This window comes from Pleurodeles waltl, chromosome 7 (genome assembly GCF_031143425.1).
Source record: "Pleurodeles waltl isolate 20211129_DDA chromosome 7, aPleWal1.hap1.20221129, whole genome shotgun sequence".
Taxonomy (NCBI): Eukaryota; Metazoa; Chordata; class Amphibia; order Caudata; family Salamandridae; genus Pleurodeles; species Pleurodeles waltl.
This window is the reverse complement of record NC_090446.1, coordinates 1,066,524,741-1,066,544,129: the sequence shown is the minus strand read 5'-3', so window position 1 is coordinate 1,066,544,129 and position 19,389 is coordinate 1,066,524,741. Positions and strand designations below refer to the sequence as shown.

Here is a 19,389-nt window from a genome sequence, read left to right as displayed (position 1 = left end):
ACAGGCTGGTCAAGGCCATCATCATTTGTTTGGGACAAAACTGCCCCTATCCCATGTTCAGAGGCATCAGTCTGCACAATGAACTGCTTAGAATAATCTGGAGCTTTGAGAACTGGTGCTGAGCACATTGCTTGTTTCAGGGTGTCAAAGGCCTGTTGGCAGTCCACAGTCCAGTTCACTTTCTTGGGCATTTTCTTGGAGGTGAGCTCAGTGAGGGCTGTCACAATGGATCCATATCCCTTCACAAACCTCCTGTAGTACCCAGTCAAGCCAAGGAATGCCCTGACTTGAGTCTGGGTTTTTGGAGCTACCCAGTCCAGAATGGTCTGGATCTTGGGTTGGAGTGGCTGAACTTGGCCTCCACCTACAAGGTGGCCCAAGTAAACCACGGTTCCCTGCCCTATCTGGCATTTGGATGCCTTGATAGAGAGGCCTGCAGATTGCAGAGCCTTCAAAACCTTCCTCAGGTGGACCAGGTGATCCTGCCAGGTGGAGCTAAAGACAGCAATATCATCAAGATAAGCTGTGCTAAAGGACTCCAAGCCAGCAAGGACTTGATTCACCAACCTTTGGAAGGTGGCAGGGGCATTCTTTAAACCAAAGGGCATAACAGTAAACTGATAATGCCCATCAGGTGTGGAGAATGCTGTCTTTTCTTTTGCTCCAGGTGCCATTTTTATTTGCCAGTACCCTGCTGTCAAGTCAAAGGTACTTAGAAATTTGGCAGCACCTAATTTATCAATGAGCTCATCAGCTCTTGGAATTGGATGAGCATCTGTCTTGGTGACAGAATTGAGCCCTCTGTAGTCCACACAAAACCTCATCTCTTTCTTTCCATCTGTGGTGTGAGGTTTGGGGACTAAGACCACTGGGCTAGCCCAGGGGCTGTCAGAGCGCTCAATGACTCCCAATTCCAGCATCTTGTGGACTTCCACCTTGATGCTTTCCTTAACATGGTCAGACTGTCTAAAGATTTTGTTCTTGACAGGCATGCTGTCTCCTGTGTCCACATCATGGGTACACAGGTGTGTCTGACCAGGGGTTAAGGAGAAGAGTTCAGGAAACTATTGTAGGACTCTCCTACAATCAGCTTGCTGTTGGCCAGAGAGGGTGTCTGAGTAGATCACTCCATCTACTGTACCATCTTTTGGGTCTGATGACAGAAGATCAGGGAGAGGTTCACTCTCTGCCTCCTGATCCTCATCTGTTACCATCAACAGATTGACATCAGCCCTGTCGTGGAAGAGTTTAAGGCGGTTTACATGGATCACCCTCTTGGGGCTCCTGCTTGTGCCCAGGTCCACCAAGTAGGTGACCTGACTCTTCCTCTCTAGTACTGGGTAAGGGCCACTCCATTTGTCCTGGAGTGCCCTGGGAGCCACAGGCTCCAGAACCCAGACTTTCTGCCCTGGTTGGAACTCAACCAGTGCAGCCTTTTGGTCATACCAAAACTTCTGGAGTTGTTGGCTGGCCTCAAGGTTTTTGGTTGCCTTTTCCATGTACTCTGCCATTCTAGAGCGAAGGCCAAGTACATAGTCCACTATGTCCTGTTTAGGCTCATGGAGAGGTCTCTCCCAGCCTTCTTTAACAAGGGCAAGTGGTCCCCTTACAGGATGACCAAACAGAAGTTCAAAGGGTGAGAACCCTACTCCCTTCTGTGGTACCTCCCTGTAAGCGAAAAGCAGACATGGCAGGAGGACATCCCATCTCCTTTTGAGTTTTTCTGGGAGCCCCATGATCATGCCCTTTAATGTCTTGTTGAATCTCTCAACTAAGCCATTAGTTTGTGGATGGTAAGGTGTAGTGAATTTATAAGTCACTCCACACTCATTCCACATGTGCTTTAGGTATGCTGACATGAAGTTGGTACCTCTGTCAGACACCACCTCCTTAGGGAAACCCACTCTGGTAAAGATACCAATGAGGGCCTTGGCTACTGCAGGGGCAGTAGTCGACCTAAGGGGAATAGCTTCAGGATACCTGGTAGCATGATCCACTACTACCAGGATATACATATTTCCTGAGGCTGTGGGAGGTTCCAGTGGACCAACTATGTCCACACCCACTCTTTCAAAGGGCACCCCCACCACTGGAAGTGGAATGAGGGGGGCCTTTGGATGCCCACCTGTCTTACCACTGGCTTGACAGGTGGGGCAGGAGAGGCAAAACTCCTTAACCATGTTGGACATATTGGGCCAGTAGAAGTGGTTGACTAACCTCTCCCACGTCTTGGTTTGTCCCAAATGTCCAGCAAGGGGAATGTCATGGGCCAATGTTAGGATGAACTCTCTGAACAGCTGAGGCACTACCACTCTCCTAGTGGCACCAGGTTTGGGGTCTCTGGCCTCAGTGTACAGGAGCCCATCTTCCCAATAGACCCTATGTGTTCCATTTTTCTTGCCTTTGGACTCTTCAGCAGCTTGCTGCCTAAGGCCTTCAAGAGAGGGACAGGTTTCTTGTCCCTTACACAGCTCTTCCCTGGAGGGTCCCCCTGGGCCTAAGAGCTCAACCTGATAAGGTTCAAGCTCCAAAGGCTCAGTTCCCTCAGAGGGCAGAACTTCTTCCTGAGAAGAGAGGTTCCCTTTCTTTTGCTGTGTTGCAGTTGGTTTCCCAACTGACTTTCCTGTTCTCTTGGTAGGCTGGGCCATTTTTCCAGACTCCAGCTCTACTTTTTCACCCTGTGCCTTGCATTGTGCTCTTGTTTTCACACACACCAGTTCAGGGATACCCAGCATTGCTGCATGGGTTTTTAGCTCTACCTCAGCCCATGCTGAGGACTCCAGGTCATTTCCAAGCAGACAGTCCACTGGGATATTTGAGGAGACCACCACCTGTTTCAGGCCATTGACCCCTCCCCATTCTAAAGTAACCATTGCCATGGGATGTACTTTTCTCTGATTGTCAGCGTTGGTGACTGTGTAAGTTTTTCCAGTCAGGTATTGGCCAGGGGAAACCAGTTTCTCTGTCACCATGGTGACACTGGCACCTGTATCCCTCAGGCCCTCTATTCTAGTCCCATTAATTAAGAGTTGCTGTCTGTATTTTTGCATGTTAGGCGGCCAGACAGCTAGTGTGGCTAAATCCACCCCACCCTCAGAAACTAGAGTAGCTTCAGTGTGGACCCTGATTTGCTCTGGGCACACTGTTGATCCCACTTGGAGACTAGCCATACCAGTGTTACCTGGATGGGAGTTTGGAGTGGAACCTTTCTTGGGACAGGCCTTGTCTCCAGTTTGGTGTCCATGCTGTTTACAGCTATGACACCAGGCCTTTTTGGGATCAAAGTTTTTACCCTTGTACCCATTGTTTTGTGAAGAGGCTCTGGGCCCACCCTCCTGTGCAGGTTTTTGGGGGCCTGTAGAAGACTCTTTACTATTTTTAGTTTTGGTTGTCTCATCACCCTTCTGCTGGGGAGTCTTTGTGACCCCTTTCTTTTGGTCACCCCCTGTTGAAGTCTTGGACACCCTTGTCTTGACCCAATGGTCCGCCTTCTTTCCCAATTCTTGGGGAGAAATTGGTCCTAGGTCTACCAGATGCTGATGCAGTTTATCATTGAAACAATTACTTAACAGGTGTTCTTTCACAAATAAATTGTACAGCCCATCATAATTACTTACACCACTGCCTTGAATCCAACCATCTAGTGTTTTCACTGAGTAGTCAACAAAGTCAACCCAGGTCTGGCTCGAGGATTTTTGAGCCCCCCTGAACCTAATCCTGTACTCCTCAGTGGAGAATCCAAAGCCCTCAATCAGGGTACCCTTCATGAGGTCATAAGATTCTGCATCTTGTCCAGAGAGTGTGAGGAGTCTATCCCTACACTTTCCTGTGAACATTTCCCAAAGGAGAGCACCCCAGTGAGATCTGTTCACTTTTCTGGTTACACAAGCCCTCTCAAAAGCTGTGAACCATTTGGTGATGTCATCACCATCTTCATATTTAGTTACAATCCCTTTGGGGATTTTCAACATGTCAGGAGAATCTCTGACCCTATTTATGTTGCTGCCACCATTGATGGGTCCTAGGCCCATCTCTTGTCTTTCCCTCTCTATGGCTAGGATCTGTCTTTCCAAAGCCAATCTTTTGGCCATCCTGGCTAACTGGATGTCCTCTTCACTGGAGTTATCCTCAGTGATTTCAGAGTTGTTGGTCCCTCCTGTGAGGGAACCAGCATCTCTGACTATTATTTGTGGAGTCAGGGCTTGAGAAGCCCTGCTCTCCCTAAGTAGGACTGGAGGGGGGGAATTTCCCTCCAAGTCACTATCTTCATCCTCTGAGTTGCCATCCTCAGAGGGGTTGGCCTTTTCAAACTCTGCCAAAAGCTCCTGGAGCTGTACTTTGGTAGGTTTGGGGCCCATTGCTATTTTCTTTAGTTTACAGAGTGACCTTAGCTCTCTCATCTGTAGATGGAGGTAAGGTGTGGTGTCGAGTTCCACCACATTCACATCTGTGCTAGACATTTTGCTTCTAAAAGTTGGAATACTTTTTAAGAATCTACAACTGGTTCTAGAATCTAATTCAAACTTTTACAAACTTTTAAACTATAAAAGAAATGCTAAACAGGATCTAACACAAGGCCCTAGCAGGTCTTTTAAGAATTTAGAAAACTTTTCAAATTGCAAAAATCAATTTCTAATGACAATTTTGGAATTTGTCGTGTGATCAGGTATTGGCTGAGTAGTCCAGCAAATGCAAAGTCTTGTACCCCACCGCTGATCCACCAATGTAGGAAGTTGGCTCTGTATGTGCTATTTCAAAGTAAGGAATAGCATGCACAGAGTCCAAGGGTTCCCCTTAGAGGTAAAATAGTGGTAAAAATAGATAATACTAATGCTCTATTTTGTGGTAGTGTGGTCGAGCAGTAGGCTTATCCAAGGAGTAGTGTTAAGCATTTGTTGTACATACACATAGACAATAAATGAGGTACACACACTCAGAGACAAATCCAGCCAATAGGTTTTTATATAGAAAAATATATTTTCTTAGTTTATTTTAAGAACCACAGGTTCAAATTCTACATGTAATATCTCATTCGAAAGGTATTGCAGGTAAGTACTTTAGGAACTTCAAATCATCAAAATTGCATGTATACTTTTCAAGTTATTCGCAAATAGCTGTTTTAAAAGTGGACACAGTGCAATTTTCACAGTTCCTAGGGGAGGTAAGTATTTGTTAGTTTTACCAGGTAAGTAAGACACTTACAGGGTTCAGTTCTTGGTCCAAGGTAGCCCACCGTTGGGGGTTCAGAGCAACCCCAAAGTCACCACACCAGCAGCTCAGGGCCGGTCAGGTGCAGAGTTCAAAGTGGTGCCCAAAACACATAGGCTAGAATGGAGAGAAGGGGGTGCCCCGGTTCCGGTCTGCTTGCAGGTAAGTACCCGCGTCTTCGGAGGGCAGACCAGGGGGGTTTTGTAGGGCACCGGGGGGGACACAAGTCCACACAGAAATTTCACCCTCAGCGGCGCGGGGGCGGCCGGGTGCAGTGTAGAAACAAGCGTCGGGTTCGCAATGTTAGTCTATGAGAGATCTCGGGATCTCTTCAGCGCTGCAGGCAGGCAAGGGGGGGGTTCCTCGGGGAAACCTCCACTTGGGCAAGGGAGAGGGACTCCTGGGGGTCACTTCTCCAGTGAAAGTCCGGTCCTTCAGGTCCTGGGGGCTGCGGGTGCAGGGTCTCTCCCAGGCGTCGGGACTTTAGGTTCAAAGAGTCGCGGTCAGGGGAAGCCTCGGGATTCCCTCTGCAGGCGGCGCTGTGGGGGCTCAGGGGGGACAGGTTTTGGTACTCACAGTATCAGAGTAGTCCTGGGGTCCCTCCTGAGGTGTTGGATCGCCACCAGCCGAGTCGGGGTCGCCGGGTGCAGTGTTGCAAGTCTCACGCTTCTTGCGGGGAGCTTGCAGGGATCTTTAAAGTTGCTGGAAACAAAGTTGCAGCTTTTCTTGGAGCAGGTCCGCTGTCCTCGGGAGTTTCTTGTCTTTTCGAAGCAGGGGCAGTCCTCAGAGGATGTCGAGGTCGCTGGTCCCTTCGGAAGGCGTCGCTGGAGCAGGATCTTTGGAAGGCAGGAGACAGGCCGGTGAGTTTCTGGAGCCAAGGCAGTTGTCGTCTTCTGGTCTTCCGCTGCAGGGGTTTTCAGCTGGGCAGTCCTTCTTCTTGTTGCAGGAATCTAATTTTCTAGGGTTCAGGGTAGCCCTTAAATACTAAATTTAAGGGCGTGTTTAGGTCTGGGGGGTTAGTAGCCAATGGCTACTAGCCCTGAGGGTGGGTACACCCTCTTTGTGCCTCCTCCCAAGGGGAGGGGGTCACAATCCTAACCCTATTGGGGGAATCCTCCATCTGCAAGATGGAGGATTTCTAAAAGTTAGAGTCACCTCAGCTCAGGACACCTTAGGGGCTGTCCTGACTGGCCAGTGACTCCTCCTTGTTATTCTCATTATTTTCTCCGGCCTTGCCGCCAAAAGTGGGGCCTGGCCGGAGGGGGCGGGCAACTCCACTAGCTGGAGTGTCCTGCTGGGTTGGCACAAAGGAGGTGAGCCTTTGAGGCTCACCGCCAGGTGTGACAATTCCTGCCTGGGAGAGGTGTTAGCATCTCCACCCAGTGCAGGCTTTGTTACTGGCCTCAGAGTGACAAAGGCACTCTCCCCATGGGGCCAGCAACATGTCTCGGTTTGTGGCAGGCTGCTAGAACTAGTCAGCCTACACAGATAGTCGGTTAAGTTTCAGGGGGCACCTCTAAGGTGCCCTCTGTGGTGTATTTTACAATAAAATGTACACTGGCATCAGTGTGCATTTATTGTGCTGAGAAGTTTGATACCAAACTTCCCAGTTTTCAGTGTAGCCATTATGGTGCTGTGGAGTTCGTGTTTGACAGACTCCCAGACCATATACTCTTATGGCTACCCTGCACTTACAATGTCTAAGGTTTTGTTTAGACACTGTAGGGGTACCATGCTCATGCACTGGTACCCTCACCTATGGTATAGTGCACCCTGCCTTAGGGCTGTAAGGCCTGCTAGAGGGGTGTCTTACCTATACTGCATAGGCAGTGAGAGGCTGGCATGGCACCCTGAGGGGAGTGCCATGTCGACTTACTCGTTTTGTCCTCACTAGCACGCACAAGCTGGTAAGCAGTGTGTCTGTGCTGAGTGAGAGGTCTCCAGGGTGGCATAAGACATGCTGCAGCCCTTAGAGACCTTCCTTGGCATCAGGGCCCTTGGTACTAGAGGTACCAGTTACAAGGGACTTATCTGGATGCCAGGGTCTGCCAATTGTGGATACAAAAGTACAGGTTAGGGAAAGAACACTGGTGCTGGGGCCTGGTTAGCAGGCCTCAGCACACTTTCAATTGTAAACATAGCATCAGCAAAGGCAAAAAGTCAGGGGGCAACCATGCCAAGGAGGCATTTCCTTACAGTGATCATATGCAAGTTTGGACAGTTCAACATTTTTTCCTGTGCCAGACATTTTTTAGAGAGAGTTAAAGTGATAGAAAAAGAGTAAAAAAGTTTTCAGAACTTTTTGGAAAGACAGAAAAAACTTTTTAAACTTTTAAGAACTTTTTGAAAGTTTTAGAAGTACTTTTCAGCACTTAGAAAAGAGTGAAAAGAGGAAATGCAAAACTTTTTGGCTATGTGTATATACACTGACCTTGTTTTGTATATTTTTCTCTTATGAAAAGTACAATGACAAGAGTGGTAAGTAGTCTCAAGCACTTATCCCACCACTGCACAACCAATGTAGGAGGCTGGACTGGCTTGTAGTGAGTACCAAGGGGTACTTGCACCTTGCACCAGGCCCAGTTATCCCTTATTAGTGTATAGGGTGTCTAGTAGCTTAGGCTGATAGATAATGGTAGCTTAGCAGAGCAGCTTAGGCTGAACTAGGAGACGTGTGAAGCTACTACAGTACCACTTAGTGTCATATGCACAATATCATAAGAAAACACAATACACAGTTATACTAAAAATAAAGGTACTTTATTTTTATGACAATATGCCAAAGTATCTTAGAGTGTACCCTCAGTGAGAGGATAGGAAATATACACAAGAGATATATACACAATAGCAAAAATATGCAGTATAGTCTTAGAAAACAGTGCAAACAATGTATAGTTACAATAGGATGCAATGGGGAAACATAGGGATAGGGGCAACACAAACCATATACTCCAGAAGTGGAATGTGAACCACGAATGGACCCCAAACCTATGTGACCTTGTAGAGGGTCGCTGGGACTATTAGAAAATAGTGAGAGTTAGCAAAAAAAAACCTCCCCAAGACCCTGAAAAGTGAGTGCAAAGTGCACTAAAGTTCCCCTAAGGACAAAATAGTCGTGTTAGAGGGAAAATGCAAGGAAAACACAAATCAGTAATGCAACAACGATGGATTCCTGACTGAGGGTACCTGTGGAACAAGGGGACCAAGTCCAAAAGTCACAAGCCACTCGGAGATGGGCAGATGCCCAAGAAATGCCAGCGGTTGGTGCAAAGAAGCTCTTACTAGGCTGAAGAACTGTGAATCTGCAGGAACGACAAGGGCTAGAGACTTCCCCTTTGGAGGATGGATCCCCCACGCCTTGGAGAGTCGTGCAGAAGTGTTTTCCCGCCGGATGGACGCCAACAATCCTTGCTACACGCAAATCGTGCGTTTGGCGTTTTTGGACGCTGCTGGGGCCCAGGAGGGACCAGGAGGTCGCAAATTGGACCTGCAGAGAGAGGGGACGTCGAGAAAGACAAAGAGCCCTCACTGAAGCAGGTAGCACCCGGAGAAGTGCCAGAAACAGGCACTACAAGGATGCGTGAAACGGTGCTCGCCGAAGTTGCACAAAGGAGTCCCACGTCGCCGGAGACCAACTTAGAAAGTCGTGCAATGCAGGTTAGAGTGCCGTGGACCCAGGCTTGGCTGTGCACGAAGGATTTCCGCCGGAAGTGCACAGGGGCCGGAGTAGCTTGCAAAGTCGCGGTTCCCAGCAATGCAGCCCAGCGAGGTGAGGCAAGGACTTACCTCCACCAAACTTGGGCTGAAGAGTCACTGGACTGTGGGGGTCACTTGGACAGCGTCGCTGGATTCGAGGGACCTCGCTCGTCGTGCTGAGAGGAGACCCAAGGGACCGGTAATGCAGCTTTTTGGTGCCTGCGGTTGCAGGGGGAAGATTCCGTCGACCCACGGGAGATTTCTTCGGAGCTTCTGGTGCAGAGAGGAGGCAGACTACCCCCACAGCATGCACAAGCAGGAAAACAGTCGAGAAGGCGGCAGGATCAGCGTTACAGAGTTGCAGTAGTCGTCTTTGCTACTATGTTGCAGGTTTGCAGGCTTCCAGCGCGGTCAGCGGTCGTTTCCTTATCAGAAGGTGAAGAGGGAGATGCAGAGGAACTCGGCTGAGCTCATGCATTCGTTATCTGAAGTTTCCCCAGAGACAGAGACCCTAAATAGCCAGAAAAGAGGGTTTGGCTACCTAGGAGAGAGGAAAGGCTACTAACACCTGAAGGAGCCTATCAGCAGGAGTCTCTGACGTCACCTGGTGGCACTGGCCACTCAGAGCAGTCCAGTGTGCCAGCAGCACCTCTGTTTCCAAGATGGCAGAGGTCTGGAGCACACTGGAGGAGCTCTGGACACCTCCCAGGGGAGGTGCAGGTCAGGGGAGTGGTCACTCCCCTTTCCTTTGTCCAGTTTCGCGCCAGAGCAGGGGCTAAGGGGTCCCTGAACCGGTGTAGACTGGCTTATGCAGAATTGGGCACATCTGTGCCCAACAAAGCATTTCCAGAGGCTGGGGGAGGCTACTCCTCCCCTGCCTTCACACCATTTTCCAAAGGGAGAGGGTGTCACACCCTCTCTCAGAGGAAGTTCTTTGTTCTGCCATCCTGGGCCAAGCCTGGCTGGACCCCAGGAGGGCAGCTGCCTGTCTGAGGGGTTGGCAGCAGCAGCAGCTGCAGTGAAACCCCAGGAAGGGCAGTCTGGCAGTACCAGGGTCTGTGCTACAGACCACTGGGATCATGGAATTGTACCAACAATGCCAGGATGGCATAGAGGGGGCAATTCCATGATCATAGACATGTTACATGGCCATATTCGGAGTTACCATGGTGAAGCTACATATAGGTAGTGACCTATATGTAGTGCACGCGTGTAATGGTGTCCCCGCACTCACAAAGTTCAGTGAATTGGCTCTGAACAATGTGGGGGCACCTTGGCTAGTGCCAGGGTGCCCTCACACTAAGTAACTTTGCACCTAACCTTTACCAGGTAAAGGTTAGACATATAGGTGACTTATAAGTTACTTAAGTGCAGTGTAAAATGGCTGTGAAATAACGTGGACGTTATTTCACTCAGGCTGCAGTGGCAGGCCTGTGTAAGAATTGTCAGAGCTCCCTATGGGTGGCAAAAGAAATGCTGCAGCCCATAGGGATCTCCTGGAACCCCAATACCCTGGGTACTTCAGTACCATATACTAGGGAATTATAAGGGTGTTCCAGTAAGCCTATGTAAATTGGTAAAATTGGTCACTAGCCTGTTAGTGACAATTTGAAAGTAATGAGAGAGCATAACCACTGAGGTTCTGGTTAGCAGAGCCTCAGTGAGACAGTTAGGCACCACACAGGGAACATATACATGCACACCTATGAGCACTGGGGCCCTGTGTGACAGGGTCCTAGTGACACATACATATAGGCCACAAACCTATGAGCACTGGGGTCCTGACTAGCAGGATCCCAGTGACACATAACAACCATACTGAAAACATGGTGTCTTCACTATGAGCACTGAGGCCTGGCTATCAGGATCCCAGTGAGACAGTGAAAACAGTGACAAACACCCTGACATACACTCACAAACAGGCCAAAAGTGGGGGTAACAAGGCTAGAAGGAGGCTACCTTCTCACAAGCACCATAATGGCTACACTGAAAACTGGGAAGTTTGGTATCAAACTTCTCAGCACAATAAATGCACACTGATGCCAGTGTACATTTTATTGTAAAATACACCCCAGAGGGCACCTTAGAGGTGCCCCCTGAAACCTATCCGACTATCTGTGTAGGCTGACTGGTTCCAGCAGCCTGCCACACTAGAGACATGTTGCTGGCCCCATGGGGAGAGTGCCTTTGTCACTCTGAGGCCAGTAACAAAGCCTGCACTGGGTGGAGATGCTAACACCTCCCCCAGGCAGGAGCTGTAACACCTGGCGGTGAGCCTCAAAGGCTCACCCCTTTGTCACAGCCCAGCAGGGCACTCCAGCTTAGTGGAGTTGCCCGCCCCCTCCGGCCACGGCCCCCACTTTTGGCGGCAAGGCTGGAGGGAACAAAGAAAGCAACAAGGAGGAGTCACTGGCCAGTCAGGACAGCCCCTAAGGTGTCCTGAGCTGAGGTGACTCTGACTTTTAGAAATCCTCCATCTTGCAGATGGAGGATTCCCCCAATAGGGTTAGGATTGTGACCCCCTCCCCTTGGGAGGAGGCACAAAGAGGGTGTACCCACCCTCAGGGCTAGTAGCCATTGGCTACTAACCCCCCAGACCTAAACACGCCCTTAAATTTAGTATTTAAGGGCTATCCTGAACCCTAGAAAATTAGATTCCTGCAACTACAAGAAGAAGGACTGCCCAGCTGAAAACCCCTGCAGCGGAAGACCAGAAGACGACAACTGCCTTGGCTCCAGAAACTCACCGGCCTGTCTCCTGCCTTCCAAAGATCCTGCTTCAGCGACGCCTTCCAAAGGGACCAGCGACCTCGACATCCTCTGAGGACTGCCCCTGCTTCGAAAAGACCAGAAACTCCCGAGGACAGCGGACCTGCTCCAAGAAAAGCTGCAACTTTGTTTCCAGCAACTTTAAAGAACCCTGCAAGCTCCCCGCAAGAAGCGTGAGACTTGCAACACTGCACCCGGCGACCCCGACTCGGCTGGTGGCGATCCAACACCTCAGGAGGGACCCCAGGACTACTCTGATACTGTGAGTACCAAAACCTGTCCCCCCTGAGCCCCCACAGCGCCGCCTGCAGAGGGAATCCCGAGGCTTCCCCTGACCGCGACTCTTTGAACCTAAAGTCCCGACGCCTGGGAGAGACCCTGCACCCGCAGCCCCCAGGACCTGAAGGACCGGACTTTCACTGGAGAAGTGACCCCCAGGAGTCCCTCTCCCTTGCCCAAGTGGAGGTTTCCCCGAGGAACCCCCCCCTTGCCTGCCTGCAGCGCTGAAGAGATCCCGAGATCTCTCATAGACTAACATTGCGAACCCGACGCTTGTTTCTACACTGCACCCGGCCGCCCCCGCGCCGCTGAGGGTGAAATTTCTGTGTGGACTTGTGTCCCCCCCGGTGCCCTACAAAACCCCCCTGGTCTGCCCTCCGAAGACGCGGGTACTTACCTGCAAGCAGACCGGAACCGGGGCACCCCCTCCTCTCCATTCTAGCCTATGTGTTTTGGGCACCACTTTGAACTCTGCACCTGACCGGCCCTGAGCTGCTGGTGTGGTGACTTTGGGGTTGCTCTGAACCCCCAACGGTGGGCTACCTTGGACCAAGAACTGAACCCTGTAAGTGACTTACTTACCTGGTAAAACTAACAAAAACTTACCTCCCCCAGGAACTGTGAAAATTGCACTGTGTCCACTTTTAAAACAGCTATTTGTCAATAACTTGAAAAGTATACATGCAATTTTGATGATTTGAAGTTCCTAAAGTACTTACCTGCAATACCTTTCGAATGAGATATTACATGTAGAATTTGAACCTGTGGTTCTTAAAATAAACTAAGAAAAGATATTTTTCTATATAAAAACCTATTGGCTGGATTTGTCTCTGAGTGTGTGTACCTCATTTATTGTCTATGTGTATGTACAACAAATGCTTAACACTACTCCTTGGATAAGCCTACTGCTCGACCACACTACCACAAAATAGAGCATTAGTATTATCTATTTTTACCACTATTTTACCTCTAAGGGGAACCCTTGGACTCTGTGCATGCTATTCCTTACTTTGAAATAGCACATACAGAGCCAACTTCCTACAGTAAGTTTTAGAAAGACAGTGAACGTCTCTATAACTATCTGTGCTGATAACTCCAAGATGTATCATGTTCATCAACGACTATTTGTTACGGGTGCAAACATGTCTACTTAAAACTAGCAAAAGCTCAACAAATTCTTCCCAGTACATCAGTATCAAATAAGAAACATCACAGGGATTGCAAATTATTACACAGGGGGTGAAAGCATCAATCTTGAGGCAATGTACTGATCTCTGTCGCTCAGAAAGATAGTGGCAGTACTCATGAGGAGGGTGAATAACTTCAGTGTTTGATCCTCCGTAAAAAATGGTTAAAACACGCTTGCAGGGTGGTCTGCCCTTATATTGCATGGGGTGGAAGGTCCTAGGAACAGGGTGTGTGGTTATTTTGTTAAGTGTAATTGAGCGCTGCAGGTGGTTATGTAGAAGTTTCATTGTAAAGTTAATGAATGTACTTGACAACTTGCTTTTGACAATCCTGCTGTCAGATCTCACTGCATGGTGTAAATGGGTCTAATAAATTAAACTGGAATCTACCTTTGATACGAGTGAAGGGAGACTTGTTGATTTCTGCTCTTTTGCCACAAACCTTTTGAACCCTCTTGGGAGCCTGAAATACATCTGGATGTGTGTTTGATTTTTTTTACCTTATCAATTGAACTTGCAGAGTTCTGGACATTTTTACAGTTTTAATCTGATTTATTAATTTATTCTGAGATGATGAACAACTATAATCTGAGCAGGGCTTTTAATGAATTGATTATGAATTGCACCCACAGAGTCCAGCAACTGGAGGAGGAGAACAGTGAACTTCTGACTACTGTAACCAGGCTGAAGACACAATCTGAGAAGCTGGACGAGGTACTGGGGCGCACTCGCTGCGTAGCTCTAAGAAATCTGATGTAACACATGGGCCTCCCTTTACATTACAATACATGTTAACATCACCCCTACGTTTTTTTCACCACACAGTGCTTGCTTAAAAAACAATATTGGCACTGCCAGCTTAACCGTGTCCGAATACAAGTCAGACAAGTAATATTAGAAAGTTTCATGGTCTAGTTCCAGATTGTAAAGAGTACAGGCACAGATACATGTTTATACTCTGTGGCAACGATACATACTTTCAGGGACAGGACTTGCCAAAAAAATGCCCTTTTAATGTGCCTTTAATCAGAAACCTGGACACAGGGATGCAGAATTGGCCCTGTAGAGTACGCTGTGCGGTTATGAGCTCCATTATGTTACAAAGTTGTGTAATGCCACAAGTGGCATTTTGAGTCTTTTGTAAGGTGCCACTACTCTCTATGTCTAGTGCACGACCACAATTTTTTTTCCCGTATTTGGTAAAAAGTATGAAAATATCGACTTGGTACTGATTAGTTGTTAGAGTGGAAAAGAACTGATTTCCATTTTGGAAATATTTCATACCAACCCTACACTTCATTCATGCACAACCGCTGGCAAGCACAATGGTTCATGGAGACAGGTGAAACGGAAATCTGTCCCAGACTCACCACTTGTTATCCATCTCATCACACCACACAAAAGATGAGGTGAGACCTTGGGATCAACAAAGAGCCTGTTTGTGTAGGTGTAGGCCTAGCAACCAAAACCGGTGACTCTGTAATTATTATCGGTGTAGAGCTTTTGTAATCATGATTTTGAAATGCAATCAATCAGTATTAACTGTATCTACTGTGAGGTTGGTGTTCCTGCAGAACTCCTTGCTCTCCCTAGTTCCAGCACCTTTGTACAGTTACATCCTGTTTTAGATGTTGGCGAATAGGTTACTCCGTCACAAGGGTGACGGATATCCCGTCCGCCGAAATCTAAATCATATTATTTCCTATGGGATTTAGATTTTCGCGGATAGGATATGCGTCACTGTTGTGACGTAGTAACTAGTCCGCCGAGTTCTAAATCAGGCCCTTACTTTTTAAAGCTATACTGCACTTTTGGAATATATTTACCTGTTTCATGTGACTGTTGTGATTATAAGGCACATGTTCGATTTGCTGTTTTGCTGAAGAATAAAGAGTGTGTGGCAGAGGCCCTATGTGGAGCCAACGCTCTAATCTTGGTTATAGGAGGTAGAACAGCATTTGGCCTGTACAGCCTGCAGCACTGGAAGACCCATCATTCCATTCCTCTGTGGGCTCAGCCACTGATGATTAGTTTGCGCTCAATGCTGGTAAGGGGGACGCACGATCGACAGAGTGGGACACATTCAAGGTAACACTGCGTGCCTATTATTTAGGTCTTAGTTGGAACCTGCATCATTGTCAGGACAGGGATATATCCCATATTGGGAGTAGGCTATTGCATCTCAAAACTGAGGAGGTGTGGGACCCGCTTAGCAGACCTTTGCTGACAGAAACGCAGAGGGAATTCATCTTCCTCCTGGAAAGGCTATGCTGCCTTAATTATGCTGCCCACTCAGCTAAGACCCACGCCACAGTTCATAAAGCTGGTTCTCTTCTTGCAAGGTTGATACGGCAGGACCAGCCAAGTCTGCCAATAATAGTGCTGCGCTCCCCTGCGGACACCCTACTTTACACATAGCACAAGATATATGTGAACTGGTCAGTCATTACACCTCATTAAACCAATCGGCATCCAGTGCTACCCTGGAAGATATTGCCTCCTTCCTGACCACCATGCACTTACCTTGTATCACGGAGGATCAGCGGATGGAACTAGATGAACCCATCAACCCTTTTAAAATACAAGAAGCTATACGTTCCTTTGCCACCAGGAGGACTCCAGAACCCAGTGGCTTACCTGCAAAATATTATAACGCTTATGCCTCACTCCTCATTCCGCCTGCACGCAGTATACGCTGAGGCCCTGCAGGCCTCCTATCTTCCTGCCTCCTTCGGCGAAGTGCTCCTTATTTCGCTACCTAAGCCAGACAGAGTTCCGGTAGCCCTGGGCTCGTATAGGTTGCTAGCATTACTCAACTTTGATTATAAAGTTCTGGTGAAAATTCTAGCAGATTGATGGCCACCCCTGGTCCCTGCCTTGGTGCACCCAGACCAAAATGGCTCTGTTCCAGCTCGCACCATCTCCCTCAACTTACGTTGGTTTGTTCAAGTCCTCGAATATGCCCTGACCACGTAGCCCCGTTCGGGCTGCTTGGTCTTAGACCTGGAAAAGGTCTTTGATTCTCTAGAATGGCCTTTCTTATTTGTGGTGGTAGCGAAATATGGTTTTGGTGATCACTTTCTTAGGTTAGTGCGCCTGTTGTACACCTTGCCCGTGGCCAGGGTTAAGACGGGGTCCTTCATATCTGACCCAATTGACATACGCAGAGGTACTCGCCAGGGCTGCCCTTGCATGCCTAGGGTACTGACTAGGGTATACCCCTGGGTTACTGCACACATTCTGTTTCTCTTTACACAGATGATCTGCTCATCTATCTTTGTGATATTTCTTCAGTACCTGCCACGCTTGCCCATACCCTCAACATGTATGCTGACATTTCTGGTTTGATTGGACCAAATCTTGTCTCTTTCCTCCAAACCCTGCCACACGTAACCCCTACCTTGCTCTTGCTGGTGTCCCCCTTACCTTGCAGCCCATCACGTTTTGATATTTTGGCGTAAGAATATTCCATTCACTGACAGATTTGTTTGAGGGCAACCTCACTCGTGCCATCACCTCACTGCAGACACAGTTAGCCTTCTGGAAGACACTGCTCTTGACAGTGGCAGGGCATGTAGCATTGCTAAAAATGGTTGCACTTCCCCGGCTTCTGTACTATTTTGCCAGTCTACTTTAATATATCTCCTCCCCATTCTTCCGATCCATTGAATGAACTATGAGAGACTTCAACTGGAGTGCTTCCCATTACCGAGTGGCGCTCTCAAAACTTTACCAACTAACCGTCCGGGCCGGACTAGCGGTTCCCAGTTTCGAGCACTATTACTTTGAATCCCAACTGCAGTGGGTGTTGCACTGGTTGGCTGCCCTCCAGCTGTCTGACACTGCCACAACGCAGCCTGCCTGGGGTCTCACTATTATTCTGAAACTGTTTCACCCCTGCACTAAAGCACCAGTGCCCAAACCCACACTTTTACAAGTGCATACCGCTGCTTTTGTCTCTGTCTCTATATAACAAGAGTAAAATTTCCTTATGCTCCTGCATTGGCCCTGTTGGGAATGCAAAGGGGGCAACGCACCACTTCCAAGCCCGAGTTGACTTCCTGGCATGTGGCAAACACCGCTCCACACAGTGGGAGACCTTTATGCAGATGGAGCACTACTCTCAGGCCTTAATGGAGGAGGGGGATTCCCTCCCCAGACAGTTCCTACTGTTCAACTTCCTCATTGGAGCTCTGGGGCGGGTGTGGGGCGATGTGGCACAGGAACCCCAACACATGTTACCATACAATACCTCCAGGTGCTGGACTGGGGCAGGCATTTAGCACATTGGTTGACTGATTTATTGCGCATACACACCACACCATCATTTGCGCCTCTACGATCTGGATCACCCCTCTACTGATAAAGAGTAGTCCATCTTGTTGGAAAGATTCGTTCAAATCCCCTGAAGTGGCAGGTTCAGTTTGATACAGCTATACATCGTGCATAGAGCCTATTTCACCCCTGCCAAAATATATCAGTACTTTCACCGCACAGATGCTGCTTGTCCCCACTGCCGACTGAAAGATGCAGATCTCCTACATATGTTTTGGTCTTGCTCTCACTTGCACCATTACTGGCAGGGAATCACACAGTTCGATGGCATGGTTAGCTGTAGATTCACATGCTGTGCATAAGCTCGCTATCTAGTGTTGGGTTCAGAGTAGTATAACTTGTTTTTGTTCGAAGAATGTTTCAAGTCACAGGATCAAGTGACTCCTCCTCTCGGTAATACTGCGCATGGACATCGACTCCTTTGTTAGATTGTTTTTCTCCTTCGTCGGGTTCAGTCGTGTGTTCCTCTCCGTCGGAGTTCTCAGCCCCAAACACTCTAAAACTGTATTCTTTCCGTCTTACTATCATCGTTGGTATTTTTTCCGATCGCGTATTCCTTAATAGCTTAACTTTCGGTTGCTTTTCCATACTCGGAATCAATTTTTTTTGCCCCTTTCGGGAGCAGAAAGGCCTCTCGGGCCCACTTTTTCCACGTGGTATCAGAGAATGCAGCCCTAATGGAGCGTACTCCATTCCAGTTTTGCCCTCGATGCCATTCGAAGTTTCCACACACTGACCATCATCAGGTGTGTAATTTGTGTCTTTCAGCAGACGACAACGACCAGACCTGCAAAACGTGTCATTCTTTTCGATCGAAGAAAACGCTTTGGGAATCACACATTACATGTCCCTTTGCGCCGGTAGGGACTTACTTACCATATGGGAGGCATGCATTCTGAGCTTATATCGGAGGGGGGAAAAAAATTGAAGGTCACATCCAGATTCACTGATCTTGGCCTCTTGCTGGCCAAGAGGCTTATTGCCTGTAGGTGGTAATTGCCTGTTCTTCCACCCCTAGCAGCTTGGACACAGTCACTGTCAGTTTAGGCGCAGGCAGAAGGTATTGCACTAGACAGGAAGTATAACCTGGGGCTCCGCAAATACACCATAGCCGGTAATTGAGATGCTGTCATAACTGACTTGCATGCTGCTATCCATGACACCCCTGTCCTACTGTATACATCACTATCCAACGATACTGTAATGAGGGCCTCACCCTCTCATGAGGAGGACCCCTGTTGAGCACTGCGTCCTAGAATTGCTCACTCACCGCCAGTATCTGTCTAACTATTGGCGATTACTATGACATCTCAATAAGATTGTCCTCAAAACCGACTACACTTTGACTGGTGAGATGCGGGCGGATATGGACCAAGAGGCCTGAATAACTCTAAATTTTGCTGTTCTATAAACGTTATTGTTATTATTATAGCTCTTTGCTAAAACGGTCTGTTAGTTCTGATATTGTATATTATACACTTATGTAGCCCATACACATTATAAGCTGATTTGTAACTCTTGGGCACGCAATTATATTTTGCTAAATGATTCGACATACATACTCTAATAACTGCACCATTGGAATTCTATTGTAATATGTGTCCTTCCCCTGCTGACCCTGTACTATTATTATTATTTATGTAACTGAAGCACGGAGATTCTTACTAATGCAATAAGTCTAATTTACACCTGTACGCACAGAATGTAAAGCAAAATGAAAAGAAAATTGCAGCAAACAGATTTAAACAAAAAAATAGGAGGCACAACAGGGGTGGTTGCCATTCTGAGGGATAAAGATGAACTACGGAATGTCAGAATAACAAGAGGCCTCTAGCATTGTTTCTGGCTTTGCCCATTAAAAGAGCAAATCACACTGAATAGGGGAGAATAGCAAAAGGAATCCGTAGTCTGTTGT

General features: G+C 48.1%; 1 protein-coding gene across 4 annotated transcripts in view; it reads left to right on the top strand.

Moving 5' to 3' along the window:
- RAB11FIP4 (RAB11 family interacting protein 4) overlaps positions 1 to 19,389 on the top strand; it is a 1,128,176-nt gene that overhangs the window by 1,087,171 nt on the left and 21,616 nt on the right. For all 4 annotated transcript variants that reach the window (XM_069200002.1, XM_069200003.1, XM_069200004.1 and 1 more), the window contains one exon: positions 13,772 to 13,853. In XM_069200002.1, coding sequence (XP_069056103.1) covers positions 13,772 to 13,853 — 82 coding nt within the window. The remainder of the gene's footprint in view (positions 1 to 13,771; positions 13,854 to 19,389) is intronic.